Source organism: Marmota marmota, unplaced genomic scaffold (genome assembly GCF_001458135.2).
Source record: "Marmota marmota marmota unplaced genomic scaffold, marMar, whole genome shotgun sequence".
Classification (NCBI taxonomy): Eukaryota; Metazoa; Chordata; class Mammalia; order Rodentia; family Sciuridae; genus Marmota; species Marmota marmota.
The window spans coordinates 2,572,199-2,582,865 of record NW_026000141.1 but is presented as its reverse complement, the minus strand read 5'-3'; the positions used below and the strand labels follow the sequence as shown (position 1 = coordinate 2,582,865).

The 10,667-nt window shown below is 55.4% G+C and overlaps 1 protein-coding gene across 1 annotated transcript; it reads left to right on the top strand.

Annotated features, from left to right (window-relative positions):
- The first annotated feature begins 427 nt into the window (after window positions 1–427).
- Window positions 428–2,379, top strand: Fzd10 (frizzled class receptor 10). The gene has a single exon (XM_015505638.2). The coding sequence runs from the start codon at window positions 479–481 to the stop codon at window positions 2,222–2,224; it is 1,746 nt and encodes a 581-aa protein (XP_015361124.1). The 5' UTR covers window positions 428–478; the 3' UTR covers window positions 2,225–2,379.
- Window positions 2,380–10,667: the final 8,288 nt, after the last annotated feature.

Genomic DNA, 10,667 nt, shown 5'->3' with positions numbered 1-10,667 from the left:
CCTCCCCGGAGCCGAAGCCCCGCGCCCCAGGCTGGCAACCCCCGGCCTCGTGAAGATGCGGGCAGGTTTACAAGCCAAGGGGCCGTTTTATGGCCAAAGCCATAAAACGCAAATCCCACCTCTCTTTGAAAGCTCCCTCGGCCTGGGACCCACCATAAAAGTAGGGGAAGATGCACCCCTGGCCCCCTGCCGCGGACCACCCCCACCCCGGCTCCCGCCAGTCCCCGAACTTCCCGTAACCTCGACAGTCCTTGGGGTGCGGGGGACAATCCCGAAGACCCATCCCCCCGCCCCCAGGAAAGGGGACACAGGCGGAGAACGCCGCGGGAGGCAAAGTTGGAAGCCAGGCGGAGAGAGGGCGGAGAGCGGGCGGGACCTCCGGGCAGGGCTGCAGCGCGCAGGGCCCCGCNTGTATAAGAGACAGAGCGGCGGCTCTGAGGGGCGCGGACCTCCCTGCGAGGGCACCTCGGACGTCACCATGCAGCGCCCGGGTCCCTGCCTGTGGCTGGTGCTGCAGGTGATGGGTTCGTGCGCCGCCATCAGCTCCATGGACATGGAGCGACCTGGTGACGGCAAGTGCCAGCCTATAGAGATCCCGATGTGCAAGGACATTGGCTACAACATGACCCGCATGCCCAACCTGATGGGCCATGAAAACCAGCGCGAGGCCGCCATCCAGCTGCACGAGTTTGCGCCGCTGGTGGAGTACGGCTGCCATGGCCACCTCCGCTTCTTCCTGTGCTCGCTGTACGCTCCGATGTGCACCGAGCAGGTCTCCACGCCCATCCCTGCCTGCCGGGTCATGTGCGAGCAGGCCCGGCTCAAGTGCTCGCCCATCATGGAGCAGTTCAACTTCAAGTGGCCCGACTCCCTGGACTGCAGTAAGCTCCCCAACAAGAATGACCCCAACTACCTGTGCATGGAGGCGCCCAACAACGGCTCAGAGGAGCCCAGCCGGGGCTCAGGCATGTTCCCGCCGCTCTTCAGGCCACAGCGGCCCCACAGCGCGCAGGAGCACCACCTGAAAGACGGGAGCTCTGGGCGCGCCGGCTGCGACAACCCCGGCAAGTTCCATCACGTGGAGAAGAGCGCGTCGTGCGCGCCGCTCTGCACGCCAGGCGTGGACGTGTACTGGAGCCGCGCCGACAAGCGCTTCGCGGTGGTCTGGCTGGCCGTCTGGTCCGTGCTGTGCTTCTTCTCCAGTGCCTTCACCGTGCTCACCTTCCTCATCGACCCGGCCCGCTTCCGGTACCCCGAGCGCCCCATCATCTTCCTCTCCATGTGCTACTGCGTCTACTCCGTGGGCTACATCATCCGCCTCTTTGCAGGCGCGGAGAGCATCGCCTGCGACCGGGACAGCGGTCAGCTCTACGTGATTCAGGAGGGACTGGAGAGCACCGGCTGCACCCTCGTCTTCCTGGTGCTGTACTACTTCGGCATGGCCAGCTCGCTGTGGTGGGTGGTCCTGACGCTCACCTGGTTCCTGGCAGCTGGCAAGAAGTGGGGACACGAGGCCATTGAGGCCCACAGCAGCTACTTCCACCTGGCGGCCTGGGCCATCCCCGCGGTGAAGACCATCCTGATCCTGGTGATGCGCAGGGTGGCGGGGGACGAGCTCACGGGGGTGTGCTACGTGGGCAGCATGGATGTCAACGCCCTCACGGGCTTTGTGCTGGTCCCCCTGGCTTGCTACCTCATCATCGGCACTTCCTTCATCCTCTCGGGCTTCGTGGCTTTGTTCCATATCCGGAGGGTGATGAAGACGGGCGGGGAGAACACAGACAAGCTGGAGAAGCTCATGGTGCGCATCGGCGTCTTCTCTGTGCTCTACACCGTGCCGGCCACCTGTGTGATCGCCTGTTACTTATACGAGCGCCTCAACATGGACTACTGGAAGATGCTGGCCTCGCAGCACAAGTGCAGGGTCAACAACCAGACCAAGGCGCTGGACTGCCTGATGGCCGCCTCCATCCCAGCGGTAGAGATCTTCATGGTGAAGGTCTCCATGCTGCTGGTGGTGGGCATCACCAGTGGCGTGTGGATCTGGACTTCCAAGACCCTGCAGTCTTGGCAGCAGGTCTGCAGCCGCAGGTTAAAGAAGAAAAGCCGCCGGAAACCCGCCAGCGTCATTGCCAGCGCTGGGATTTACAAAAAAGCGCAGCACCCCCAGAAACCTCATCTTGGGAAATACGAGATCCAGGCCCAGCCTCCTGCCTGTGTGTGAAGGGCCGGGAGGGAAGGACCTGGCGGGCAGGCGGGCAGGCAGGCAGGGCCCAAACAGAGTGCAGTTCCTGGCTTTGGCTGGTTGGTTTTTTAAATAAAAGGTTTTTTTTTTTTTTAATGCAAATAAATGGAAAGTTTTTACCCCGAAATTCAGAATACCATGAAAGTAAGAATGTACTTCAAGGGTTTTGTTTTGTGCTGTTCCTCAGTGAAGGGCCGCTCTGCAGTTCAGTAGTCTCCGGTGTAACTAATTGGTGGTAAAGTCATTGATTCAGCCCTCAGAGAACTTTTGTTCAGACCCTTCCACAAATGTGCATCTGTGTGCTGGAGTTGGCTTTGCGACCCACTTATAAATGAGAGGCCAGACCACTATTTTCGCAGATTAAAGAGCCCCCCTTGGGGTGGCAAAAGAAGCCATCCAGGGGGCCTACCCCCAGCAAGGTCAGAGGTCGCTGTGTGGGACACAAGACCTGTGCAGAGAGGAAGAACCCTGACCAGTCTTTATCCTTGGGTGGCTTTGGAGTCCCTTAAAATAGACTCCAGTCTCCAGCTTCATGGAAGGTCTTTTTCCAAGACCGAAACCTCCCGGAAACCTACCCGAAACCTAATCTAACCGTGTGGAACCAAAGATGTGCAATAAGTTTGTTTCTCTCTCCATGAAAATAAAAAGAAAAACAAGTATTTTGCTCTGTTCATAAAGACAACAAAAGAAATCTCCTAACAAAAGAACTGAGGGGCCGGCCCTGGAAACGCTTGAGCATTACATTCTGTGGCTTTTTAATGGAAACCAAGCCAATGTTATACACATTTGGGCTAATTTGTGGAAAGGAGAGGGGAGGAGGAGAAGGATCATTCAAAAGTACCCAAAGGGCTTATTGACTCTTTCTATTGTTAAACAAATGATTCCCATGAATAGATCAAGCAGCACTGGGCAGCAAAGACAAACTTTGTCTAGTGCTTTCTCTTTACCCAGCTAGGAAAGGGGGGTTCCTGCCGGTGTATATCTGTAATATATGAGATTTTTCATGCTCCACTATTTTATTAAAAATAAAAAACGTTCTTTAGTTTGCTGCTAGTAGTCCCTGTGCCTGGTGAGCTTTGCCTTCTCTGTGGGGAGAGAACAGAAGACTCTCCCTCTGCTTCTTAGGCAAATTCTGGGTGTGCACTGAGAGCTGGAGAGTTCTGGTTATCTCCGGGGTTGACAGAATCACTCAGGCCTGAGTTGCAGAAGCTTTTCATGCAGGCAGGTTGGTTGCTGTGGAGCCCGGTAGCTGGACCTGGGGGCTTCATTGTGACACAGGTTCTCAAGGACAGCCTTGGCTGCCAAGCTCTGATGTGCCCATGAGCCTAGACTGGCCTCCCACGGGATCTTTGCCACCAATTCAGAGGACGAAGTCAGTGCTGTTCAATTGATCTGCTGTGTACCTCAGTCTGAAGCGGGCCACCTCACAGCAGCAGCTCTAGGCTGTGGGGACAGGGTGGCCTGCCAGGGGGGAGTTGTGGGGCAGCTTGAGCCCTTCCCGGTGGCCAGTTCTTACAGTATTCACCTGGGCGGCTGAAGAGCGGCCACAGGCCTGGGTTCTGCTGGGCAGGGCATGGCTGGACCCAAGTTCTCACCAGAAGGACCCAAGGGCACAGTTCAGCCCCAGTGTGGTAGAGGAGCCACAGAATAGCCTGAGCTGTCCACGGCTCATGTCTTGCTCAGATCTTGGACTTGGGCAGCGGCTCCTAAGATCTTTGAGCCCTAACTAAGCATGTCAAAGCTGGGCAGAAGCTGACGCCGGCCTTGGCCAAGTCCTCAAGTGTGTTCAGGAATCAAGCTGGTGACAGAGACCACCTGTCTCCCATCAGTGAGGCCAGGGTGGAGGGAAGGCCCAGACAGGGAGGGGGCTGCTCAGGAGGATGCAGGAGCAGGTGATGTGGGTGGCTTGGGGTCCAGTTCCAGAAACTGGAATGCCTACCAGGTAGGCACAGCAAATGCCTACAAAACCCAGAGTGGCTTCTAGGGCATTGAGAGTGAAAACAGGTTTTAAAAATGTCCATGAGTAAAAACCTGTTGATTGTTCCCAACCTGACCCCCAAAACATTACTTCCCATACATGAATGTTTCTGCGAGTGCATGCAAATAATTTTCCTTTTTAGTGGCTCTCAGGGGAAAGTAACGCGTAGGCTGCAGGACTTTCACCACGTCCAGAAAGATAACCTATCAAGGTGCTGCTGGGTGCCCGCAGGCGAGACAGGACTCCAAAGGCACTGGGTTCTGAAATTACAGGGTCCTCGGTCACTTCAGATCTTCCCACGTTCAGGTGTGCAGGCTTTCAACCCCGTCCCCAGGGAGACCACTGGGCAGCTCTGGGAAGACCTTGATGGTTCAGCCCCAGGTGCCTGTAGGGCAGCTCCACCCCGGAAAGAAGGTGGTCTTGTTTACAGATGTCAGAGGACACTAACCTGGGGCTGCTCTAAGCGGGGACAGAGAAGTGGGCAGCGGACAGCAGAAACACTTCAAAGCCCTGCTTCCAGCTCTCTCCCCCTCCTCTGGGCGGAGCTGAGCTGAAATCTGACCCTAGATCACACCAGACCCTGCATTTGAAGAGAAGCCTCACCAGCATCTGGAGGCTTGAAAGTTAGAAAACCAAAAACAACAACACACACACTCTGTCCTCAGACTGAACTCAGCCTTTGGAGACTTCCCAAAGGGACACAACTGCTGTTTGGGGTGGCAGATGTCAGTGGTGATATCAGAAACAGCCCAGAGGAGGTGATCACCCGAGGTTACAATCTGCAGCACTCATGCCTTCTCGTCACCTGGCATGCTGCCACCACCTTGACCGTGCCAGGGCTGGGAACAGTGGCCCCAAGGACTGGCAGCCTGGTAAAGGACCCAAACAGCACACCCTCTGTTGACCTCTGTGTCAGGGAAGGTGTCCCAAAGAGGAAGCATTTCCACTGTGTCTGGGAATGAGGTGAGCACGGCACGACTCAGCCTGGGTGCCCTCGTGGCACCTCGTGGCGAGGCCAGGCTGCAGGCCTTACGAGCTACAGCAGGGCTATGGCAGGAATCTGGCCACCACGGTGGATGGGGCCTGGCTCCTGAGCCCCACACCTAGTAGAGCAGGTTGCTTGTGCTAGGGGTGTAGTCACGGTGAAAGCAGCAGGGATCACAGAGCAGCCGCAGCACAGCTCTATGCCCACTGCTCTCCTGTCAGCTCTCTGTACATGCAAAGACCCAGATGCACAGAGAGGTTAAGTAAATCCCCAGGGTCACACAGCAAGTCAAAGTGAGAGCCAGGATGGCCGCCACCGAGACCCTCTGGCTGTAGATCCAGAACCACTGGTTCATCAAGTGATTTCCAAGAAATGATCAGCAAATGTGCTGCTCACTCCATCCTCTGGCCAAGGCTGGTGGTGCTCCTCTACCCTCTTGGTAGAGGTGGGGAGTTTGGAGCACATGAAGTGCAGCCTCTTTGCCCAAGGTCACAGGGCAGCAGACAGGGAGCCAGGATGTCCACCCTGGCCTGGCAGTGCTGAACCTTGCCTCTGACCTCCCAGTTCTCCCGGCTCTGCTGGAGCCTGATGTGGATCGGGTCATTTCATTTTGTAGCAGCACTGCTCTTGCTCCTCAAGGTCATGTGGCCAGGGACAGAGGCCACACAGCCAGGGCTAGAAGGGGCTGTGCTGCTCTCTCCCCAGGAGGGCAGCAGGAGACCAGCAGGCAGATGAGCAGGCTGAGGTGGCCTGGCCTAGAGAGGAGCAGGCAGGGAGGCCAGGCAGAGGCCAGTGCATGGCTTTGGAGGGCTCTGGAGCCAGATCCCTCCGAGTGGAGAGAGCTGGCCTGCAGGTGGGCCTGGGCATGAGACAAGATCAAGGCTGGAGGAGGGGTCCTCCAGGCACAGGTGCCAGGAAAGCAGACCCTGACCACCTGGGCTCCTGCCTCACTTGTGCATCAGGAGCATAGAGGAAGATGGTGTCCAGGTCTCCTCTGAAGTCGAAAGACCTGACCCAGATGGACCCACGGGAGGCAACCTGGTGTCGTGGAGGGAGGGAGGAGGACTCTCCCTTCTGCCCTCCACACCCCGACATCTGTAGCCCTGCCCTGGGTGGCTGAGCCAAGCTGAGGCCGGCTCCCAGGCTGCTGGAGGGGCCTGGACCAGCACCCTGCAGAGGTGGCTCCCAAACAAGAAAAAGAGGAAGATGTGGTGCCAACAATATGCTGTTCTTTCTGGATTATTGTTATTTATTACTGTTATTCTGATCAGCAGGCAGGGAAGGACACACAGACACAGTCACAGACTGGGTCCCAGCTGCCATCGCACACGTAAAGGGTACTGGGAAGGAATGTAGGTCAGGCCTGAAGGACCGACTGTCTCACCTGCCCGAGACTCGGGGCAGGGTGGATCTGGGGCTGCGGGTCTTCTGGTGGGCAAGCCCTGGCACGCTCCAGCCGGGCTATGAAGGGGGCGTGGCCGTGCCACTGCCTGCTGGGCTGGCACTGGGGACGATTACTGCACGCCCAGTTGTCCTTAGTGCCCTGTACCCGTCACCCCAGCCCCCACGCAGCCCTCGGGGTGTGACACTGAGTGACGTCACCTGTGTAAAGCTTGGGGCAGCCTCCTGGTGTAAAGCACATGATCAATACATTTTAGCTACTCTTCTGTTTATCGTACCCCCCCCCCCGCCCTAAGAAAGTCAAGCCCACCACGCTAATGAGGCCCGATCTCTAAAGAGACTGGTTTTTTTCTGACAGAAACACTTTTTCCGCCGCCGTGTTCAGGTTTCAGAAAATGCCCACTGGTCTTTCAAGTCTAAAAGGCAGGCATCGCCTCCACGGTGGGAAACACCCTCCGTCTTTCCCTTTGAACACGATCACATCACAGCCGACTTCCTGGGAAGTCAGACCTCACGTGCCGCCGCCTCTCCACGCAAACGGACAGAGTCGCTGTAATATGGAGATGAGGGGAAGCGGTCAGACTTCAGCAAGCCGGGGACCTGCTCGGGCGACATGGTGCGGGGGGCTTTTTAATGTTTTATTAAGAGTCTGAAGGCCAAGCTGGGGGGAGGAGGGAAGGAGGCGTTTGAAATCGGCGAAGAACAAGTTTCAGTTGCCGAGGCGAGCTGCCGTAATTGGGGACATCCCTAGGAAAATGACAGCGCTGGTGCCGCACAACGTCCCCGCAGCCTGGAGTTGTGCCTTGTTATTGTGAGATGTTTTAATTAAAAAAAAAAAATACCCGGGGTGGGCACCAGGGGCCGAGTCCTCAGGGAAACACTCAGGATGACAATTCTGCCCCACGCTCACCTCTGTCCCCAAAGCCAGGGCTCGGGCTGCTGCCGATGGGCGGTCGCCCTCTGCCCTCTCCTGGACACACATCTGCAGAGGGACCTTTTGTACTTAGAGGGGAAGAACCTTGACGTTTTCCCCCGGCCCCCGGTCGCATGTTCGGTGCTGTAGGAAGAAGCTCAGGGCTGTCACCCGAGAGGTGCTGCTTGCGGCGGGCAGTGGAGCTTGGGGCCAGGGGAGCAGCGCCTGCCCACCTCCATGGCAGGCACTGGGTCCCCTCTGCGACAGCCCTTGGGCTTGTCTGACTTTGAGCAGACACTGTCGGTAACACCACATCGAGGGGCCCGTCCCCGAGGCCTTGGGCTGAGCACGTGGCAGGAGGCTGACAGGAGAAGTTCGGCCTCAGTTGAGCTTTTCTCAAAGGGACACTGTCAGGAAGGTCAGCGCCACCTCCTCTTCCAACGCGGCAGTGAGCGGAGGAGCCACGAGGTAGGAAGAGTCGGGGACCCTAGCTGTCGTCCTCCTGCAGGTCCAAGCGGACCCGACACAGGCCACCCGAGGGTACAGCTCTTCTCTGGTGGGGTCATGATCGCAACTGTTTTCCAACCAGCAGGACCCTATGCTGCCACAGAGTGTTGGTCACTTCTCTTGGGTGAGCAGAGAACATAGGGAGAAGAATCAGGAGAGAGGAAGAAGGCCTCAGGCAAACCTGGACACGTACTGTTTTTATTTTCCAACCACCTCTGCCTTCTGAAGGCTTTATTCTTTCCAAGCCAAAAACTTTGCAAATGTCCTAGAGATAAACAAAAAAATACCAAGCAAGATAATCTTTGGATGAGGGATGCACATGTCCCTCAATCTCGTCAATGAGGTGGGAGGTGATTTCTCCTGGGTAGGGGGGACAGAAGAATGGGGCTGAGCATGTGGGAGGAGGGAAGGTCCAGGAAAACACTGATGTGAGAAAGATTGTCTTCTCCCTAAGTGCAATGTGAAAGTCATCTGTGGAGCTGCTGCAACTATTTTGTGATCACGAGGCAATAATCCCAATCTTAAAGCCAGAGCTCTGGGAAGAAAGTTTCAAATCAGGAAACTGCAACTTCATAATGACTCCATTAAGCTTTTGCACCTCCAGGCTTTTTGTTATGCAAGGTAATTATCTGCTTGTATTTCCTGAGTGTCAGCAAGTTAGGTGTCCTGTGATGCTTAAGAAAGTATATCTGACACAGTCAACTAATCCAGTGCTCTCCAAGGTTCACTGTGCATGTGAATCATCTGGGGCTCTTGCTAAAGTGCACATGGTCTGGGTGGGATTCGAGAGTCTGCGTTTGTCACAGGCTCCCAGGAGCTGCCTGTGCTGCAGTTTCTCCTGGCCCTGGGTGGAGGAGCAAAGATCTAACTGACCACCCACCTGAAGGTGAGAACTCCCCTGCCTTGACCGTGATTACATGGGCTTGTCTTGGGCCCCACCCATGTGGAAGTCCTGTAGTGTCCTGGCTCTCAATTAAAAAAACACCTTTCCTGCGCTGAGTTGGAATCTGCTTCCTGTGACTGTTTTCTGTTTGCTCCCTTCCCAAGCCCCTTGTGTGTCTGAAGTTGAGGATGATGAACTTCCTGGGTCTTCCTTGATTCTTAAAACCGTTGCCCCAATAACTTGGTGTCATCCTGCTGATGTCCCCAGGGCAGGCTGCCTGGGGCTCAGTTCTTGTAGGGAAGGGACAGCAAGTGGCTGCAGTTCTCCAGGGATGTCCACCAAGGATGTCATCCTAGGGACCCTGGACAGCCAGGCCAACACTGCATGTCCACCACAGATTTCTTCCTAGGGACCCTGGACAGCCAGGCCAATACTGCTGGACCAAAAAGCAAGAGAAAAGCGCACTTTGCAGCTAGGAGCGAGAGGATTAGCTGAGAATAGCGATAATGACCTTTGATAAGAACACCCGGGCGAAATTAGCAGGCTCTGTTTATACCAGCGGAATTTGGAAATATGAAGAAAACAACAGACCGCATTTGTAGTTCCCACAAGAAGCATAAACAACCTAGAAACCAACCAGAGAGCCGTGGACAGGCGTGGAGAGCTGTGGAGAGCCATGGAGAGCCGTGGAGAACCGTGGAGAGCCGTGGAGAGCCGCGCGGGCCCTTCCGAGCCCGTGTTACCATGTCCCTGAGCAGCCTGAGTGATTGGCTCAAATGGCTGGGAAATCACACCAAGTACCTGGGAATAGGTCCCTGGTGTCCTGATTAGTCCTAAGTGTGGTGAGTTCCTGCTGAAGTCAAGGGTGTTGGGGGAGGTCCACGAAAGGGTCTTAAATCCATCAAATTTTATCAAATAGCACAAAATCCCATCACCGTAATAAGAAAGGACATATGTGTGGGACAGTAGAGGGAACGGTCTACCTGCAGCCACTCAAGCGTTCAAACAGGCAGGGAAAGGCCCACAGCAAAACGTCGAATCCAGAAAGGGTCCAGGAGCATTTGAAGGCCACTTGGATTAATTAAGGACGAGTGAATGATTGGTCAGAGTGTTGAGGGTGTCTTCAGGATAAGGGAGGTTTAAATTAGATCCCTACCTGGGTCTTCCATCCAGATGCACTCTGCACTGTTAAGTCATTGAAATTAAAAATTGCAGCACCCCATTAGGGAAAAGTTTATCTCAGTCTTTTCATCCAATTGGATGAAATTGCTGGTGAGTGTTTTGGGAAGCTTGTTGGGGAGAGTCTACTTTGCCAAGCCACTCTGAGAAATTCGGTATCTGACAACAAAAAGGTAAAATTCTGTAAGGCCTAAAATTAATTAATTGAAAGTAAAAAGGCATTCTGTCCATGAAGAAAATTAAAAGGCAAAACTGTAGTTTCTCGTCCTGGTCTATGAACAGGAATCCCAGGAAAGCCTAGTGACTCATCACCCAGCGGAGGGCAGCCCCGCCCCTTTGATAGCCAAAGGCCCCTGTGTGCAAACACAGTTGCTTCTGCCCAGCCCATCAGCACTTGGTCCTCTCAGTTGATGATGCTGAATTGGTTCCAGTGTGGGTGCACCTAATGCCCTTTATGGCAAGGGTGACCTTGGGCCAGCAATCCCAATTTCCCACACGGAAAATGCACACCAGCGAGCTGCCTGTCCACATGATGGCGGAGTCTTACAGCAGCACAGGGCACGGCTATCAGTATCA